This window comes from Carettochelys insculpta, chromosome 17 (assembly GCF_033958435.1).
Source record: "Carettochelys insculpta isolate YL-2023 chromosome 17, ASM3395843v1, whole genome shotgun sequence".
Taxonomy (NCBI): Eukaryota; Metazoa; Chordata; order Testudines; family Carettochelyidae; genus Carettochelys; species Carettochelys insculpta.
The window spans coordinates 33,343,224-33,364,853 of NC_134153.1; the positions used below are offsets into that span (position 1 = coordinate 33,343,224).

Here is a 21,630-nt window from a genome sequence, read left to right on the forward strand (position 1 = left end):
TGTGGGTCAGACCCACTTGATCAGATTTATTCAGCTTTCTCCACTTATCATGTCTTCAAGGAGCTATTGAATATATTTTTTGTCTCTTTCTATTTAGTCTGGGAAGATAAGTCTAGCTAGGTGGTGCAGTGACATGGGGATTTCAATTTCAATTACTTTGGAATTCAAACTAGATGAATACTTGTCCAGGATCTCCTGGTTCTTATCTATGGAAATAATGTATGTGTTTCATTCCAAAACAACTAAGAACTTTGTTTTGCTTTTGGTTGCTATTGACGCCTATTGGATAAGTGAAACAACTCAATGAAAATTACAGAAATCAAGTATTCATATTGACCTAATATCCTTGTTTTTTCTTATCTGTTTATAAGTGTACCCATTTGTCCCTGCTGCTTAAATAAACTATTTCAGGTTTATTCTGTACTAATCAACCTGGTGGAATTTTGAGTAACCTCAAAAAATCATGTTATTTAGAGAGCAGTTTAGTGGAAGAAGTAGGGTTGGGTAGTTGTGAAACTGTTTCAACAGTATACTCAAGTAATGGAATAATTTGTACAGGAGGAGTCATTTGAGGAACCAGTATAGACAAGTATTATTAGATTTATGGATGTAGTGAAAAACTATTCTGTAAAGGTTTCTGGGAATAAATTAAATTAGCCCAGAATGACCTTTCCAGTTTGTGATCGGCGAATTCATTTGACTTGAGTTTGCACTTGAAGTGCCGTGCTTCCAGTTCCTTTCATACAGTTTGTTTCTTAACAGTGAATTAGATTTTATTGTATTAACAATATATAGATAGGAACAAAGAGTAAATGTCAACCATTTTTTCCAGTTTTTGAGTAATGGGTTATTTCTTTTCATGGCAAAATCAGAACTCTCTTTAGAATAATCGAGAAGAATACTTCATGGTCAAATCACAATGTACGAGCAATTGCTAGCATACATGTCAAAGAAAATTTTCTGATCTGAGTTCATTTCATTTTCACAAGTTTTTCTTCAACTATTAATATGCTTGAGAATTGTTAAATGTTTTCTTACATAGAGAATTGCAATCTAATTTAAAGGGAAGTATACTGGGTGTTATTTGTGATAGATTTGTACTGTACTGGAGGCTGGAGGGGTTGGAGTGATTGGGGGTGGAAGATTTGTTTGGTGGTTGTGCTACTCTAATGAAATTTATATTTATATTTGTACATGTCGAGGATTGTTTAAGCTCATTATGCAGATACACTAATCTGTTATAGAACAATCACCACAAACGATTCTCATTCTAGTGTTTTTAAATATTTTTTTCTTAATATCAAATTCAAAACATGAAAAATATTTCTTTTTTCCTAATGAAAATTCATGCATGAGTCATATGGGCAACACACAACTGCTAATATTTTCTCTAAATTCATTTCACATTTTTATCATTGAACTTTAACAAAAGTATTCACACCACAAAACAGTGATATGAGCGCACAAATTTGAAGTAGCTCCAAATTGCCATCTGCTTGATAGAAGGAAACATTTGTGGGGTGATACGATAACTAATGCCATGGTATTAAGCAGACAGTAGTATTAAAAATAGCAACTCTAATACAAAAAGACTCTCTTGAAAGATAATAAATCGAGATCACTGGAAAGTGAAATCTCAACTCAGAATGTTTGGAGATGCTTACTTGTTATGTTCTGATGTTTATAAATATAATGTTCCCATTTCACTTCCTTGTAAAATAAAATATTAAAGCTCTATCACCTTAAAAATTAAATTTAAAAATTGTTTTTAATTGTTTTATTTGTAAACAGAAATAAAGAGCATCCAGACTTAAAACTTTGGTGTCATCCTTGGAAGCCTTTTACAATGGATGAAAAAATTCGTACAAAACACATCATTCACATTGAAGAAAGCTGCTGCAAAGAGGAGACTGTAAGTTGTAGAACTTTAAATGGGACGGTTGAGAAACCTTTGTCAACCATTCCTTCTGTGGAGGAATCCTATATTACCAGTGAACACTGTTACCAGAAACCTTGGGCCTATTACCCAGCTATAGAGCAGAGATTGGTTGTGGAAACCAGAGGTTCAGTCATGGACGATGGAGTGAACAGAATGAGAGAAAATGGAGATGACACCCTGTCAGAAAGATTTGGATGGAATCTGGACAGAGAATTATACAAGCTTGAAAATGATTCCAAACATAATTACTCTAAGGTATGTTGTGTTGGGTTAGCCCATATCTAGAGCAATTGCTGTCACCAGTCTAATCCAACATGTTTTCTGAAAATCCTTGACTGCTTTGAGTATTACCTGTGTTGATACCCACTTCTGGTATATGTTTACTTCATGCAATTTTCTGTTCAGCCATCGCCATTGGGGTTGCATATTCTCTCCATACAATCTGAGGCCAATTTGCAAAGTGTTGTTCCAGCCGTCATCCTTACCACACGTGGCTTCAGATTGGCACTTGAGAGATGTCTGCTCTACTTCCATAGAAGTTTTTCCTTTTAAAAAAAGAATCTTAGGAAGTTAATTCATATTACTAATTTCCTGATTGTTTTGCATAGGCTTTTCTTTCCTGATGGCAGCTTTAGATTTTGGCTGTTGATTTGATTGGTGCTTTACAGTTGCGGCAAAGGTGTAAAGGTTTTGATACTCTTACTTGTGTGATTTTCCTGGGGTGCCTTTTTTGCTGCTGTTGTGCGGAAGGCCTTATCAGGCAAATGCTTGGTCTGCTGGTTCTTCTTAGCCCAGAGCTGACATGCCAGGAGCAGTCATCTCAGGCTTCACCTCCTGGTGTAGTCTGTGAAGGAATCTTCAGATTCAAAGTAGAATAACTGCCTCAGTCTTAGGACTGACCCCCTCCTATTACCGTTGTGTAATTCCTTGTCACTCTGAACAGTGACACACCTTCATGGGGTCCCCAGTAGCAGGCAAACGTTCCAGCTTCCTCTGTGGAATCCAAGATGAAGCACATCAGCTCTGTAAGTGCTTATTTTTCCTGACCCTGTGCTTTCAGAACTAATCTTTGTTTCATACTAAAGAAGACAGAAAGCACCAGTCTTCTGCCTTAGAGAAAAGAGAGGAATTGAAAGAGGAGCAGTAAGTCTTACAACTGATGCTAGTGACAAGGAACCAGGAGAATCCAGATGCTCTGATATTGCTATCCTCAACCACAGTAATAACACAGGGTGTACCTTCTGTTGTTCTGACTCTGGCTCTGATGCCCTCAGTGCCACGGAACCAGTCTTCAGAGCTTTCTGAATTAAAAGTTAGTGATGCCATCTGACACAAGCTCTGTTCTGTCTTTCTATCCTTGGTACCCTTTAGGCAGCTTACTGGTGCCATTGGACGATGAGAGTTCCTTCACTGTTGCAAAGATCTGTTCCGCCTCTTAATCTTGCCTTATTTTTCCTCTTATCCTTCCTATTCTGTAGAGGACAAAGAGCCCTTCTACATTCCCTGACCTCACTAGCATTCATTAGGAGTTGTTGCCATTAGTTGACATCCCTCTGCTTGAAATGAGAATCTCAGTCTCTTTAGGGGGGGGGACACAGTTTTTTGGATTCACTCAAATAGCTGGTCTTTTCCAAACCCTATTCTTATGACATGGCATTATGAGCTCATTGGACTATGTGGTCTCTACCAACTCAGCCAAAATAATGCTGCCCAAGAGCCAGAGTACTGAGCACATTGATCATATCCTCTTATTTTTGCAGATGTACTCATAAATTGACCCCAGACCAGAGGTCTGCAACCAAAATAGTGAGAAGAGCCATTTTTTCAAATTCGGTTACAAAATCAATACTTCAAGAGCCACAGTGCATGTAAATACCAGACAGTCCTTAATAAGTAACATCAAAGTTTTAAATTCATTTGAAGACGAAGTGTACCCCTGTGTTGCCAGAATAAGATATTTTTGCACAGAGGATCTAGGCTCCATCTACATGTGCTTTTAAGGACAATTATAGAATTAGGGTTCTAAACATCATGCTTACTATTCATGTAATAAGTGGTAGCAAATAGTGTTTACCAAACAGGAGAAGATTGAGTTAGGTAGAACACCACTGGACATTACCCACAGCCCCTAACTCAAACCACTGCAACACATTATTAAAGACCTACAACCTATCCTTCATCAGGATGCCATACTCCAGAAGGCCCTAGGTGACAGGCCTGTTTTCTCCTACATACAACCTCCCAACCTTATGAGGAATCTCACCAACAGCCACAGTCTATACCGGAGGAACACCAGTCCTGGAACTTTTCCTTCCAACAAAGCCTGCTGCCAGCTTTGTCCACGTATCTATTCTGGAGATACCATCACTGGACCTAACTAGGTTATTCACAGAATCACGGGCACATTCTCATGTTCCTCTGCTAACATCATATATGCCATCATGTGCCAACAATGCCCAGATGCTTTGTATATTGGACAGACTTCAAACTCTCTCAGACAAAGAGTTAATGGGCACAAAACAGACATAAAAACACTCCTGATCCACAAACCGGTCAGCCAACAGTCATTCTGTTAATGACTTAAAAGTCTGCATTTTACTGAAGAGGAATTTTCAAAGCAGTCTTGAAAGAGAGGCTGCTGAACTCTCTCATATTCAAATTTGGCACATTAACACATGGTTTGAACCGGGATGGGAATTTTCTGGGTCATTGTAGGGGCTCTTTTGCATACTTTGGTTTAATCGAATTCTTGACTGCCCTCCACCCACCCCTCTACTCTCTGATTTGCTTACCTTGATAGTTTTTTTTTTTCTGACTTGTCAATCTTGTTTACTATTTTTGGTTCTCTGTGCCTTAAATATTGAGTCTGTTCTGGTATGGCTATAATCTGAAGAACTGGGTCTGTCCCACGAAAGCTCACCTAATAAATTATTTTGTTAGTCTTTAAAGTGCTACTTTACGCTTTTTTGTTTTGTTACTATGTCATGAGTTGGTTTTAAGAAATGTTTAAAGGCCTGGATCCCATGCTTGCTTCTGATGGGCACTCTGAACGTGTGAGAAGCCTTGGAGAGGTACATATACTGCAGCACTGCTCTGACTGTAAAAGTTTGACAGCCAGAGCGAGAAAGGACAGAGAGCTAAGCCCTCCAGCTTCTTTGAGCTGCCACCTTTGGGAAGCATCCCTTCTGTCAGGAATGCTCACCCGTCACCTTTGGGGTCCCAGTCCCACTCCAAAGCATCCCTCTCATGCTGCTACCTGTCCAGGATTAGCATGGGTGGAAAAAACAGGTACTTGGGACAAGCCCCTTTCCACTGCCAAAACTAAAAGCTGCTCCTCTGTAAAAGCGACTTCAGCATCCATGGCATGGACTGCTCCTGAGGGGGTGCCACGGCCATTACTGCCACTGACTGAGTCAGCAGGAGCTGCCATTCCAAACGAGCAGCAGGCATAGGTAGAGATACTGTCAGTACCATTTTCTGAACAATGTGCAATGCTCCCTGACTCCGGCACCGGGGAGCAAACAGATAGTTTGCAGCAGCAGCATTCATCTCTGACATCATGGGAAGCAAAGGCTAAGATGCATAGAGTTCCCTCAGAGAACCATACCCCTACATCTTAAATCAAGTCACCAAGGGGGTGTTAGACCACGTCCCTCAGTCCTCCCTACCACAGACACAGCCTGAATGACTATCAACATTACTTCAGGTTACTGAGGTGTTACCATTCGCTTCCTTCATATGGCTCTGCAGATACAGGGACCGCTTACCTACAAGGGCCAGTCACTTTCGTGAAGCCGTTTTATAACCATGTTCTTCTAGACTGAAGGAATAGATATTTTGATTGTAGAAGCACCTTTTCATTACAACATTTGTCCCTGAGTGTTACCTGGGCAGCACATTACCACTATGACCATCATTATCATCATTACCCTCATGAATTGTATTACTCCAGGTCCCAGTTACATCCATTGCCCTACTGCTACAACAGTCCCACTAGGAGTCACTCATAAGCACCCTCCACTGCATGACAATACCAACCATCTCCTGTTTTATTGACTTCTTCACACCTGATGGACAATACTGAGTCACAACTTCCCCTGGACTCACCACCAGCTCAATCTGCCACCTCCCATCCAGAAGCTCTTTTGCGCATTTACCATGCCTCTGATGACTTGAAGCAATTCCAGGGTCTGTTTAGGAGAGTGGCAATCAGACAAAAAATTATGTTGACAGAAATTCAGAAAAATAGCACAAACTTTTAATGAATTTACGCCCCCCCCCGCCCCCCCCCCCCCCCCGACAACTGGACGAGGCTGTATTGGAGGCAGAAGACAAGTTCTGGAAAAACCCTGCCACAATTACACCCACTAACAAATGGGCTGAGAGAAAATACTTAGTTCCAGCAAAGAGCATGGACTTTTTATTTCAGAATCTGCAACCTAATTCTTAAATAATAGATGCAGACAATCATAGAGCAAAGTCTTTGTTATACAAAGCACCCTTGCTGATACAAGCATAAGCACCTAGAGTTATTAGGTAGGAAGGTTTATGCATTTGCTGCCTTCCAGCTGCATACATCTAGCACTCAGAACTGGTAGCCAATCATGATTTTGATAATTATTCCAAGCTCTCCCAATTGATACCACATCTTCCTGAGGACAAACAGCCCATCCTGAAATCTGTATTTTAGGAAGGCCACAGTGCAACAAAAACATCATTACCAATGGCATTGGACTTGGTTGATGATGCAGCCAGAGCCGTAGGAACAGTGATTAGTATGCGGAGATCGTCATGGCTTCAGGCATCAGGTGTTCCGAAAGAGCTCCAAATTAAAATTGAAGATATACCGTTTGACAAAGTGAAATTACTTGTAGCAAATACAGACGACACCTTACATTCTAGCAAGTATACAAGAACAAATCTTACATACCTTGGGGATGTACTTTCCCCGTTACGAAAGTAATGAGAAGTCCCATACCAATGGTACAACGATCAGTCATTTGTGATGCTTTCCTATAAACCTTATCAGTATAACAAAACAAGAAATCAGAAACGTAACGCTCCAAACAACCATTTTGGCCTTCTGACCTTGAAATAGCAGGTTTGAAGTCTCCGTTGAGGGTTCCTGAAGCACCTACACTCTCCATTGCACCATTATCAAATATTTCATCACCTCCTACATCCCTTTTTTCATCAGTAGTCGTCAATAACCATGGACAGATGGGTGCTAGACATCATATCCCAGGAATATGCTATCCCTCTACTCTCCATCTCCCCCAAACATCCCTCCCTTATCCGTCCCTCTTCAGGGACCTCTCCTACAAGAACTTACTGCAGCTCGAAGTGCTACACCTCTTGCAGATAGGAGCCATAGAAGTAGTTCCACAACAGTATCGAGGGAGGGGCTCCTACTCAAACTGCCTTCTAGCAGAAAAGATGATGAGCCTGGAGACCCGTCCTAGTCCTATGGCAGTTGAACAAATACATTGGCAAACAGCGATTCAAGATGACCACTCTATCTGGTATAATCCCTGCACTGGATGAGGGGGACTAGTTTGCAGCCCTTGACCTCTAGGATGCCTATTTCCATGTCACTATTCACCCTGCTCACAGGCACTTTCTGTGCATTGCTCTCGGAGCACACCACTACAAATACAGACCTCCTACCCTTTGGGCTTTCAGCTGCCCCCAGGATATTCACCAAGGTCCTTGTTCCAGTATCTGTGCACCTCAGACAGGAAGGCATCACCATATTACTATACCTCAACAACTGCCTCTTTTGGGGATCAGCTCAAAATATCACCAGAGCCATGGTCCAGTCCACAAAACATCTTCTACAATCTCTGGGTTTCCTTCTGAACATTGCCCAGTTGACCTTGGAGCCCACTACATGCATCAGATTCATAGGAGCACGGCTCAACTCCACAACGGCTCGAGCTTATCTTCCTATCAAATTACAACAGATGTTTCACATCTTGGCTGGGGAGTGCATTGCCAACAGCATCATATCCAAGGTCAATGGTCCACAGACGAGCAGAGTTTACATATCACCCACCTAGAGTTACATGCTGTTTTCAATGCCTGCAAACATTTTCTGCCACACATTCAAAACAAGCCTGTCTGGATCCTCTCAGACAACATCACGATGATGTTCTATATTAGTCCTCTGTGAAGGACCCAGTCAGAATCCCTTTGTGCATTGATGCATGGGTCAGATTGTCCTCACAGCATCATACCTGCTGGGCATAAGCAACACACTCATAGGCACTGTAAGTTGCCACTGCTCCCTAGAGCACCACTGGAAGTGACCCAACATGTCTCCCAAAAGTGGGGCCAGCTGGCTGTAGACCTCTTTGCAACACAAGAGGATTCCAAATGCAGGTGGTACTGCTCAAAAGCAAACAGGGGGCATAAGTCTCTAGATGATGCCTTTCTCCTCTCCTGGAGTACCAACCTGCTGTATGCCTTTCCACCCATTCGTTTGATCGCCAGGGTCCTTGGGAAGATCAACACAGACGAAGCACAAACCATCCTCGTTGCTCTTGCATGTCCCAGACAGATCTGGTTTCCTTTACTCTCTCACATATCTCATCATCCTCCTTACCTGCTTCCTAGCTTCCAGACCTGCTGTCCCAGAACAACGGTTCCATGATTCGTCTCAGGCCACATGCCCTCCTTTTGGAAGGCCTGGTTTCTCTGTGGATCCCGGAGTGCACACAACACTACTCACAGCAAGTGAGAGATGTGCTTTTACACAGCTTTTCCAACAGGAGCCACTTCTCATCCTGTTACTCTGACAGGGCAGACAACCCACAGAAATCTTGCTGCATAAGGTCTTCAGCTACATCCTTTACCTAAAAGGTGGTCATCTATCCCTTTCTTCACTTCGGATCCACCTTTTGGCAATCTCAGCCTTCCTTCCACTCGCCTGATTGTAAAGAGATCCTGCAAAAGCCTACAAAACATCATGCCCTCTTGCAGACCTATATCTCTGGCTTTGGATTTAGTACTGGTCTTTCACACACTCATGGAACCACCATTTGAGTCAATGGCCATGTGCTGTCTGGCCATGCTAACAATGAAAACACTGTTTTTAGTGGTAAAAACATCATCCCGAAGAGTGAACGAGATAGCAGCCCTGAAACAAAACCATGTGATACTTACAACCCCATTTGGCATTTCTACCGAAAGCGTGCTCCCAAGTCCAATCAACTAACTGATAGTTTTACCAATATTTTACCTTAAACTTCATACTTCCAATGTGGAGGCCAAACGGCACACTCTGGATGTTAGAATGGCCATATCCTTCTACATAGATAAAACATGATCATACAGGAAATTAGAGATTATTCTTATCCAATGTAGAAAGATCAAAGGGATTGCCTCTGTCAGCCCAGCATATATCGAGGCTCATGTCTATGTGCATTGTACACTGTTGTTATATCCGAAACAAACCATTGCCAGTGTTTCCGACAGCACACTCCACAAGATTGATAGCAATATACACAGCCTGTCTAAAGGATGTTTGTTCGGCAGCCATGTGGTCTTCTAACCACATGTTCATGGCTCACTATGCGTTGCAGTCCCATGCAGAGATATGGCAGTAGGTCAGGCAGTACTGTCTACAATAGACACACTGAATCAAAACCCACCATCCATCTAGAGAGGCACAGCTCTACTGTCACCGACTGCGTAACACCCATGGGGACAGCACTCGAAGAAGAAAGAAAAGTTACTCACTTCGTGTTGTAATGATGGTTCTTTGAGATGAGTGTCCCTGTGGGTATTCTACATGCCGCCCACCTCATCTCTACTTGGTGCAGTAGCTCTAGTTAGGGCATCAATAAAGCAACTGAGGAGAGAGCAGGGTTGTGCATGTGACTCTAGTGGTGCGAATGGCACATGCATGCACAGCCCCTGTTAATACTGCTACGAAAAATCTCTGTGAGCGCAACACCTACCATGGAGCACCCATGGGGACATGTATTTTGAAGAACCACCATTACCATGCAAAGTGGGTAACTTCTCTATCACTTTAATGACACCCTCTCCATTGCTGGCTGAGAACTGTTTATCTGTCCAGTAGAGCAGGGATCAGCAAACTTTCCGAGGTGAAGTGTCATTTGCAGCTCCTCCCTGCAGCTCAGAAACAAGCCAGTCTTCAGGGCTGCTGGTATTACTGTTCTCAACTTGGCTGTGGATCACCTCTGCCCCACACCTGCAGCTCAGCCCAGCCTGCTCTTACCCCAGTTGGCTGTCCGCAAGAGTGGAGCAGTGTGCACGGATCTCTGCACTCCTGCTGTACGGGAGGAACATTGAGTGGGTCTGAGCTTCCCCTTGCATGCCAATCAAAAAATTGGCTCGTGCCATTCTTGGCATGCGTGCCAGGGGTTGCTGACAATTGCAGTAGAGGGTACCCATTCAGGCTTTGTTTTTAGCATTCTTTCAGCAGTTCTTTTGTCTCTGCACCTCTGAACAAATCCAGAGACGATCAACAAAGAATGCCCGTTTTACTCCATCTGTCAAATTGGTGTAAGATGTCTTCACACTCAGATGGAGAACTCCTCTGGATCATTGTTGAAGTGAAGAAATATGGGCCCCACAAGTGCTCACATTATTGTTATATATAAGCAAACTTGGGGCAATTCACTTACCCTGTGAAGTGTTTCTCTCTTGAATTCTGACAGGCAACACTGCTATGTGTTATGTTAATCAGAAGGGTAGAATTGAGCCAACTACTGAGAGGCCATAAAGTTTGAAAATTGGTTCTTTAAAAGTGACAGTGCATTTCTAGATCTTTGCTCATGTTAGAAATTGAAAGCCATGCTTGAGACCTCAATCTGGATTTTAATCATCAGCAGGATTCTTTCTGATTTATATACCACCATCAGTAAAGACTATACATCTAAAATTCAAGTAACAATTCTGCTTATGATGCTTGACAGGAAATGGACTTCTAGTTATCCTTCTCAGAGCAATGTTCATTCTTCACCAGAAGGATTGTTCAGAAATAAAGGTAGTGCAATAACTGCGGTAGTGGTTTTCCAGAAGGCTTCTAAGGAGTCATCTATACAATATGTTAGATTGCATGTACTTGTTTTCTGGTTACAACAATCCACAAAATAATTTTTGCTTATAGAAACTCAAACTTAATTGGATCCTTAAGAACAACAAAGTAGTTGTTTATGCCCCAAATCATTTATAATAAAACTTCATAACAACACTTTTCCCTCACATATCATTCTTAAACTTTGTCCAAATCATCATTTTTATAAGAAATAAGCCACAAGCAGTATGTCAGCAAAATATTTAAAATCTACCTAAATAGAAACAATTCTGGAATACACTTTTTTTTGTTTCTTTCCAAAAGCATCAGTATTATCCAGAGCTTGTTGGGTATCACCAAAGCATATTCAGCAGCAAACAGGCCAAAATATTAACTAGTAATTCTTAAATCCATAACTTTTGGTTGAGTTAGAATTTAGTTTCTAGAAAGAGGCACCCAATCTTGGGTAATCTGGGCTGTGGCCCAGGACCCTCACTGATGCTGTAGGGATGGTATTCATAGGGCTGGTAGGCTTCGTGGCTCCCCAGAAGCAGCAATATGTGCCTCAGTTCGTAGGAAAAAGGAATGGCCAGGAGGATTCTGTACATTGTTCCCATCGCAAGTCAGCAGAGCCCATGGGCAGGGAACTGTGTCCAATAGGACCCATGTGGGTTGCCCCTGCCTCTGTCTAGGAGCTGAGGAAGGTGCATGTTGCCATTTCCAGGGAGCTCCTCCTACCCCCACCCCGACACACGCATTGCCTAGAACCCTCACCACCTCCCATGCCCCAACTCTCAGTCCTGAGCTCCATCCCACTCCTAAACTCCTGATGCTGCACAGGGTGAGGAAGGGGATGGTGAGCAATGGCCCCAAATTGCCCCAGTAGCAGCTGGTGTGACTGGCTTGGGGTCTGCCCTGAGGTCCTGAAAAGTTGAAGAATGTGTGACCTTGACAGACTAGCAGTCTTAATCAAATGGATGGTATATTATGTCAGGATTGTTACCTTTATCAACTAAATGTGTAATCTCATCAAAAAATTATATTGTTTGTTTGACAAGACCTGGTTTTTAGAAATAAATGTTGATTGTCATTAGTTCTGTTACCATTCTCTAATTCTGTCATCTCCATATCAGTCTTCCAGTATTTTTGCCAAGGATTGGTATAAGGTTTACTGGCCAGTGTTTGCTTGAGTCATTCTGTTTATCCTTTTTGAAATATTTGCACATTGTCTGTTTTCCAGATATCTAGAATTTGCCTGCATTCTAGGATTAGTTAAAAATTAAAATGAATCCAAAGTAATTCATTCTCTAGTTAAACATTTGGTTGTGTTGCCTGATTCTGGTTATTTAAGATCTCTTCTGCCTGTCTGATGCCATTCAGGGTCAGCAGTTGTCCTAGAGGACCAGGAGACTTTTACTTTTTATATAGCCATCACCTTGCACTTGCTGCATAAGAAGTCTTTCTTCAGGCAGGGAATAGAATATAGCATATCTGTCTTGGTAAATCCCAATAACTAGTCCATTGCTATTGGTTAGTATTTGTAACATATCAGAGGAAAAAAAAATTCCTTTTGTTTCTGTTGCAAATGCTTCAGAAGTCTACCAGATTGCTCAGGTGATTTTGCAAGTTCAGTTGTTTTAATTCATCAGCAGGACCCCCTTGCTAATAGGGACAGACTAACTCCTCAAACTTCAAACTCGTGGTCTGATCAAAGGTGACAGAGCCCCAATCACATGGACATTAGAGACACCAAATGCTTACTGGGCCTTTTTGGAGGCCCAACATGTCAACTATATGACCTTCAGAGAGACTTAATCAAACCCCTTCTCCCCTACAGGGTTAAGAAAGGACAAATCTTTGCACTCAAGCCCTAATTTCTTACCTAAAGTACTATCAGTGTCTTTGGTTAATCAGTCCACTCATCTGCCATTTTTTTTTTAAATTCCATAAGCCTTTGAAGGAAATATGCGATCATACACTGTGACCTCTGTACTTGGGAGTCCCTAAGCTGGGAATGCCGATGATACAGAGGAGGAAGCAGCTCTGCACTGCCGCTCCCCATCCTCCCCCAGCTGAGTGGTGGTGTTGGGGAGCTTGAGAATAGTGGGGGACACACATCCATGTGTTTCCCTGGTAGTGGGACCCTAGGTAAGCATCTTAGCCTTGGACACTGCAGTGCTCCCCCTGGCCCAGCAAAATCTTTAATCCATCATACACCTTTTCCCACGGTTGCCTGATTAAAGAGGTTCAGGTGTATCACAGTTGTTTAAAGAGCATTTGTTTTCTTCTTACATAGTATCACATGATTACAACAGTCACCTAGACCGTTCATCTCTGTCAGAGATAGGTACCGGGGTCCTTGATCTCTGATCAGAGGCTGTCAATCATAGAGTCATGGAATTAGAAGGTACCTTTAAGTCATTGAGTACAGTCACCTTGCATTCTTGGTATGACCAGGCACTATCTTGACCATGTGTGACAGGTTTTTGTCTAGCCTGCTCTTAACAGTCTCTAAAGATGGAGATTTCACAACGTCATTTGGGAATTTATTTTATTGCCTAACCGCCTTAACAGTTTTTCTTAATGTCCAACCCAAACCTCTTGTGCTGCAATTTAAGCCCATTGCTTCTTGTCCTGTCATCAGGAATTAAGGAGAACAATTTTTCTCTGTCTTCCTTGTAACAACCTGTAGATACTTGAAGCTGTTATCTCCCCTCATAATCTTCTCTTCCAGGCTATCCAACCCCAAGCTTTTCAATCTTTCTTCAAAGGTCATGTTTTCTAGATCTTTAATCATGTTTGTTGTTCTTTTCTGTACTTCTCCAATTTGTCCACATCTTACCTAAACAGTGGTGCCAGAACTGGACACAGTACTCCACTTGTATCCTAATAAGTGCAGAGTAGAGAATCAGAATTACTTGGAATCATAATGTTCTCAGAGGCCTCAAGAAATCGTTGAGACCATCCCCCTGCTCAAAGCAGAAGTAATCATAATTAAATAATTCAAACCAGGGGTTTGTGAAGCCAGGACTTAAAAACCTCTAGGGATGGAGATTACTCCACCTGCTTACGTAACCCATTCCAGTGCTTTTTCACCCACCTAGGCTACATCTACACGTGAAGCCTACATCGAAGTAGCCTATTTTGATGTGGCGACATCGAAATAGGCTATTTCGATGAATAACGTCTACACGTCCTCCAGGGCTGGCAACGTTGATGTTCAACATCGACGTTGCGCAGCACCACATCGAAATAGGCGCTGCAAGGGAACGTCTACACGCCAAAGTAGCACACATCGAAATAAGGGTGCCAGGCACAGCTGCAGACAGGGTCACAGGGCGGACTCAACAGCAAGCCGCTCCCTTAAAGGGCCCCTCCCAGACACAGTTGCACTAAACACCACAAGATCCACAGAGCCGACAACGAGTTGCAGACCCTGTGCGTGCAGCATGGATCCCCAGCTGCAGCAGCAGCAGCCAGAAGCCCTGGGCTAAGGGCTGCTGCACACGGTGACCACAGACCCCTGCAGGGGCTGGAGAGAGAGCGTCTCTCAACCCCTCAGCTGATGGCCGCCATGGCGGACCCCACAATTTCGAAGTTGCAGGACACGCAACGACTACACAGTCCCAACTTCGACGTTGAATGTCGAAGTAGGGCGCTATTCCCATCCTCTCATGGGGTTAGCGGCTTCGACGTCTCGCCGTCTAACGTTAATGTTAACATCGAAATAGCGCCCAACACGTGTAGCCGTGATGGGCGCTATTTCGAAGTTAGTGCCGCTACTTCGAACTAGCGTGCACGTGTAGACACGGCTCTAGTGAAATAGTTTTTGCTGATATCTAGCCTGTGCTTCCCCCATTGCAACTTGAGACCAATGTTCCTTGTTCTGTTACCACCTAAGAACATCCTCTTAGGAGGAGGGTTGGTCAGATGACTGTCAATGTGCTGACCATCAAACAACAATACAAATTAAATCTGAGGCCAGTACAACTAAATGAGAAAAGATGTCGGCTCAGACGTTGCCTGGATAAACAATATCCGTGATACCAATTGAGCGATCAGGGTTGGGTCGATTAGTTGGCTACCGAAAGAAAATTACAACTAACACATATGCTGTCCATTTGAACACGGAACATCCAAACACTGTGGGCAACTGGAAAAGGAGAGCTGCTTCAGAAGGAAATGGAGAGATACCCATGTGATATACTTAGACTAGCAGAGATGCATTGGATGGCATCAGGAGAGAGATGCGGTTGTGAAGTCATTTGGTCAGGAAACTAAATGCAGCATGAAGCAGGAGTCCAATTCCTTCTTAGCAGAACAGGATACAAACAAGTGAGTGTAAGAATGATGGTAGCGAGATTTGAAGCAAAACCGTTCAACATCTCAGTCATTCAGGTTTATGCACCCACGTCGAACAGTACAGAAGAAGAGATTGGGCTATTCTATAAAGACTTGACAAGGACGGTGGAGGAGATACCAAAGAAGGACATCGAATAGAAACAGAGAGAGAGCCGTGCTAGTCTATGCACTATCAAAACAAAAAGCAGTTGCTACTTCACTGCTTTTTTGTTTTCAAAGAAGGGTGTGTTGCTCATCAGAGGAGATTGGAATGTGAAGGTTGGAACAGATACCGAAGATTGGGAGAGAGTCATATGAAGGTTTGGGTATGGAGAAAGAGACGAACAAGGTGAGAAACAACTAGAATTTGCTACAGGGGCTGAGATGCTGATCTGCAACACAAGATTCCAACAAAAGGACTATAGGAATTGGACATGGTGATCGAATGACGGGAAGTCCAAGAACATGATAGATATGATTTTGATAAAAAGATGGATAACATCTGTACAGCAGTGCTGCACTTTCCAAGGAGCGGATATAGACTCAGACCACAGCCTAGTGATTGCAAACATCAAGATAAAACTCAAAAGAAAATGTAAGACACAGTTTAAGAAATGAAGAGACTTGGTGAAACTATGTGAGGAAGAAACAGGGAATGCATACAGAGCAATGATCAACGAGAAGATTAAGAATATTGCCACAGAGAAGGACCTAGATAAGAGAGTTATAGGGATGGCCATGGCAATAGAAGAACCAATTGAGCAGACTGTTCCAGAAGAGAAGATCAATAAGTGGGTTACCCAGGAGACACTGAAGTTGGTTCAAGAGAGGATGAGTACCATCCAGCAGATATTGGCACTAAGACTGATTAGTGGAGAAAGCTTGAAAAAAGAACAAGAACGTATATACTTGCTTCCTCAGTTTTCAAAAGGCATTTGACAGTATGGACCGGAAAGTGACTTGGGTGGTGTTGGAGTCATAGGGAGTGGATAGCAGACTGATACGGTTGTTGAATAATGTCAGTGATAATGCGGAGGCTGCGGTGAGTACATGCGGGGAGTTGGGAAGTTGGTTTAAGACAGGTAGAGGTATGAGACAAGGAGATCGAATATCGCCAAGTATCTTCATTGCACATCTGGAGAGAGCAATGGACAAGGTCAAGGAAGAGATAGAAGGGATATCTGTGCACGGGAAAAGAATTAACAACTTGAGGTTTGCGGATGATATAGTTATGATTGAGGAAGATGAGGAGAAGCTAGTGAATATGGTGCAGGTGCTAAAGGAAGAAGGGAGGTGATACGGACTGATTATGAACATCGATAAAACAAAAACAGTGGTATTTGGAGATAAGGAAATAGGAAGGAAGACCAGTGTAGATGGTATTGAACTAGAAAATGTAGAGAAGTTCACATATCTGAGGAGCAACATAATGTAGGACTGTAAGAAGAAAATAGTGACTAGAATGGCAAAAGCAAGTACAAGTTTGAAGGTGATGGATAAGTTCTGGAAAAGCAAAGCAATTAGCTTAGGAACGAAGCTGAGTGTCTTGAAAATGTGTATATTCAGCAGCATGTTGTGTGGATGTGAGACGTGGGTGATAACAAAAGATACAAAAAGAAGAATATTGGCGTTTGAAAGGAGTTGTTATAGAAAGAGTCTGAGAATAGGATGGATGCAGAAAGTTATCAATGAGGAATTATATAGAAAGATACAGCCGAAAGAGAACCTGCTACAGAAGGTTATAAAACGGAAGCTACAACTGTTTGGGCGTATTTGCAGAATGAACGATGAACGGAAAATCAAGACCCTGGTGTTCAGCGTAATGGACAGCTTGAACAGGAGAGACAGACCCCACAGATATAGTAGATTGGTGCGGCGCTATTTTACAGAAATTAAGCCACTCTGCACTGGACAGGGAAAGATGGAAGGAACTAGTGAGAGAGGCATCAGACACCAATGGGCACTGAACCCACGGTTGTTGATGATGATGATGCCTTGGAAGTGTGGCCTCACCAGTGTGGAAAAAAGGGAAAATTCACTTCTCTCCGTTTGCTAGCAGTGTTCATACTAATGCACCCCCAGTATATCATTAGCCTTCTTGGCTACAAGGGTACACAGTTGACTCATCTCCAGCTTCCAAACCACTCTAATGCCCGGGTCATTTTCTGGAGAACTTCTGCTTAGTCAGTTAGTCTGTAGCTTGTAGCAGTGTTTAAGATTCTTCTGTCCCAAGTGCAAGACTCTGCCCTTATTGTTGTTGATGCTTATCAGATTTCTATGGCCCTATGCTCCAGTTTGTCTAAGTCACTGTGGACCCCATCCAGAATATCTGCCTCTTCCCCCTCATCTACAATCCATTCCATCATGCAGGTGATTAGTAAACATGTTGAAGAAAACTGACCCCAGAACTGCTCGTTGGGGCACTCTGCTTGATACTGGATGCCAACCAGACATTGAGCTTTTGATTGCTACCTGTTGAACCTGATGATCTAGCAAGCTTTCTGTCCACCTTCTAGTCCATTTATCCAATCCATACTACTGTAACTTGCTGTCAAGAATACAATGGGAAAACCACATCAAAAGGTTTCCTAAAATCAAGGTATGTCACATCTACTGCCTTCCATGTATGCACAAAGTCACTTATCATGAAAGGCAATCAGATTGCTCAGGCATAACTTGCCCTTGGTAAATCCTTGTTGCCTGTTCCTGATCACTTCCTTCTCATATCTTGCTTACAACACTCCTGTTAACACGTTCCACAATGTCCGTGTCTTAGTTTTTCCAACAACAGTACCATACTATTGACTCATATTTTGCTTGTGTTCCACTGTGGTCCCTAGATCCCTTTCTGTAGTACTCCTTTGTAGGCCATCATTTTCCATTTGGTATGATTGTTCCTTCCTAAGTGGATAACTTTGCATTTGTCTCTATTGAATTTTAGACTGTTTCTCCAGTTCGTGAAGATCCTCCTCAATTACAATCCTATCTTCTAAAACACTTGCAGCCCCCCCTCACTTGGTATCATTTGCAAACTTTAGAAGCGCACTCTCTGTGCCATTATCTAACTCCATCATGAAGGTATAGAACAGAACTGGACCCAGAACTGATATTGTGGAAACCTGCTTGTTTCACCTTTACAGCATGACTTTGAGCTATTGATAACTATTCTGTGGAACCAATTATCCAGCCAGCTATGTATGCACATGTATAGTAGCTTCATTTAGGTTGTGTTTTCTAGCTTAATAAGAAGGTCATGTGAGACTGTCGAATGCTTTACTAAAGTGTAGATCAGGGATAAGGAACATGTGCTCTCCCCCAGCTTATTAATGGTTAATAAGGCTTAGGGCTTTGGCCCCGCAGCACATCTCTGTCTTCTGACCCCTCTGAATCAGACTACTTTATATAGAATGTTTGTGTGGAAAAGCATTTGAGAACAGTTATCGGCACATCAGCCATGGTATGGGTCATGAGAGAGGTAAAGAATGCATCACAGGTTGAATGGACTCTTCTGTTGGAAAATCTACGTTGAGGAGTTCAAGAAGCTCGTGAGTACCTGGAGCAGAGCACCCAAGGAGGACACATGTCAAAGAACAATTACCAAATGATTTCCTTGCTGGGACGAAGCTGCTTTATGTGAGAAATGCTTTCCATATCTTAACAGTTGGATTTGACTAGGGCCCATATGCACAGCTAGTTAGTGTTAATAGTAAGTTAAATTTAATCTCCTAACAAAGATTTTGTGTTTCCGTATAGTTTTTGAAAATGCTATATAGGGGTGAGAGAAAGGAGTTTGGCTAACCCCTGAATTAGTCAACTGCCTCCACTGCTGGCCAGAAGGGTATTCAGGCCAGATACTTTTGACTGGGGATGAGGTTAGTCCCAGACAGGAGATCATGTAACGAATATTCTGTGTATCCAATCTTTCTGTAATATCAGACTCGCATTATTTCATTTTTTATTTTAAATGAGGATTGTTTGGCTCCTCATCCAAAGGTGCGAAGGTGAGACATCATCTTTGATGTTGGTGAAGAGTTTTAACGTTCTTTTTACCAGCTGGAATAAAGAGATTTGAATATTAATGTTTTGCATTATTGAACTATCTGTACATGTTGATGGGCCTAACAATGGCTCTCAGTCAACAGGGATTCTCAGACAAGTTATTGAAAAATACTACAATAATTCTGCAAATCATAAACACAAAAAAATGAACACAGGGAACTGGGGAAAGTTGTACCTTTAGCTTGAATAAGTAAAGATCCATGCAGCCTAATTGGCTAAATGAAATACTTCCATTTCACTATGATAAACGCTACCTTTATGTACTTTGTCAGGTAAGAGCATGTGTATCTAAGAAAATCCCTCCAGAGGAAGCTATTGAAATGAAACTGCTGGAAAAAGACAAGGAAGGAGTTGTGAACTCACAGCTGCAGTGGCAACTTAACCTTCTAACACATGTTGAATCTCTACAAGATGAAGTTACACACAGGATGGATTTCATAGAGAAAGAATTGGATGGTAAATCAAACATATTTTCTTTTGTAGGTTGAATATCATGTACTTTTTTTTTATCCCATTCAGATTATGCTATTTCTATCCAAAGTGCATTGTCTGGATGTCTAAGTCCTATTTCTGAAAATGTACAAAGATACCAACATCTTTTTATCACCCTAGCCCTTATTTAATCATTAAAAATTGTGATTCTAGAAGTAAATTCAGTTTTGATTTAGTCACATGGATCCAGTTCGGCAGTGTGGTGAAAATTTACTTTCTTGTAGAAAAAATTGGCAGTTGACTCGTCACTAGACATTTTATATATACAGATAAATGTCTATTCTATGAACATTCAGACTGAATGATTGATATAACATATTGGGAACATCATAATACCAATAGTCAGTTGTTATATTGTAGTTTTTATTAAAGGATTTTAAATAAATTTCCAAAGCAAGGTAAATACTATTTTATACATGTGAATAGTGTATAAACTTTCATAGAGTCACATAATCTGTCTACCTGATGCATATGTGGCATCTTGGCTTAATGTGTATTGTGCTAATTTTTGTTAAGGGGTTCCTAGTCACATTACAGAGAAAAGGATTTCAGACGAGCTTCTAGAGCATTTAGAAATGTCTGTTTCCTTCCTAGTGGAAGGAAACCAAGGTGATGTTCTCCTTTTCCCACCCTGCCCTAAGAGCTGCCATATTATATCAGACCAGTGGTCCATGTGGCCCAGCAGCCTGTTTTCCACCAGTTGCCAATGCCAGGTGCTTCTGAGGGAATGAACAGAATAGGTAATAATTAAGTGAGCCATCCGCTATCATCCATTCCCAGTTTCTAGGGAACAGAGCATGAGGACACTCAGAGCATGAGGTTGCATCCCTCATGTTTTGGTTACTTGCCATTAATGGACCCAGTCACCATGAAATTAGCTTCCCCACGCTCCCCCGCATATGGTTCTAGTTTTGGCCTTCACATCACTGTCTGGCAATAAGTTCTGCTGGCTGACTGCATTGTATGAATGTGAGTTCTTTGCTGTGTCACTTAAAGGCGTGACACAAAATTTAATCCACACTGGGAGAAGAGAGGAAATTAAAATCTCTGTGGGACTGTGCAGCTATTATGCATTGCTCATAATTGTACTCTTGCTGTATGGTATCACGTAATGGTAATGGGATGGTGTGGGCCATGAGCTGTGACAGTCTCTCTTTCAAAAGTGTGATGTATTGAATACAATGTGGAGAGCCTTCTCAGCATGAAGTGGCTTCTAGCCTGAGTGATTCATTCTTTCCCCAGCTCCTCGATATGCTGCCGGACCCCACCTTGGTTTACATTTGTACACCAGTTTATACCATTCCTGAAACCTATAGAATCATGTTGGAATGCCTGTCAAGAGTATGCTTCAGTGTGTGACTGACATTTTAAACAGGGTGATTGCTGGAGTTTACTTGCAACTAATGGTATATCTACGCAAGGAAATTAGCTCAAATTAGTTAAGGTCAATTTTCTAGCCCTCGATTTTGTAAAATGAAAGGTGCATGTCCACACTGGTAAATAAAGTCGATGGATTGTGTCCCCCATTAGTGTAGCTAGGTTCAGCTTTGTCAATAGTGCACTGTAGGTACCTATCCCACAGTTCCTGCTACCCTGTTGTATTGTGGATCTCTGTCCCAGTGTGTGATGGGACAAAAATGTACCTCACACCATTCTGGGTGTTAGTCATCAGCACTTGTCTCTTCTCCCGCCTTTTGAAAAGCAACAGCAGAAAGGGTTTTTGCTCCTTTTTTTTTTCCATGCCCATCAGACA

The 21,630-nt window shown here is 42.2% G+C and overlaps 1 protein-coding gene across 4 annotated transcripts in view; it reads left to right on the plus strand.

Moving 5' to 3' along the window:
* Positions 1-21,630, plus strand: part of PHF20 (PHD finger protein 20) — a 230,776-nt gene that overhangs the window by 193,329 nt on the left and 15,817 nt on the right. For all 4 annotated transcript variants that reach the window (XM_075012107.1, XM_075012108.1, XM_075012109.1 and 1 more), the window contains 2 exons: positions 1,792-2,194; positions 19,658-19,841. In XM_075012107.1, the coding sequence (XP_074868208.1) occupies positions 1,792-2,194; positions 19,658-19,841 (587 nt within the window). The remainder of the gene's footprint in view (positions 1-1,791; positions 2,195-19,657; positions 19,842-21,630) is intronic.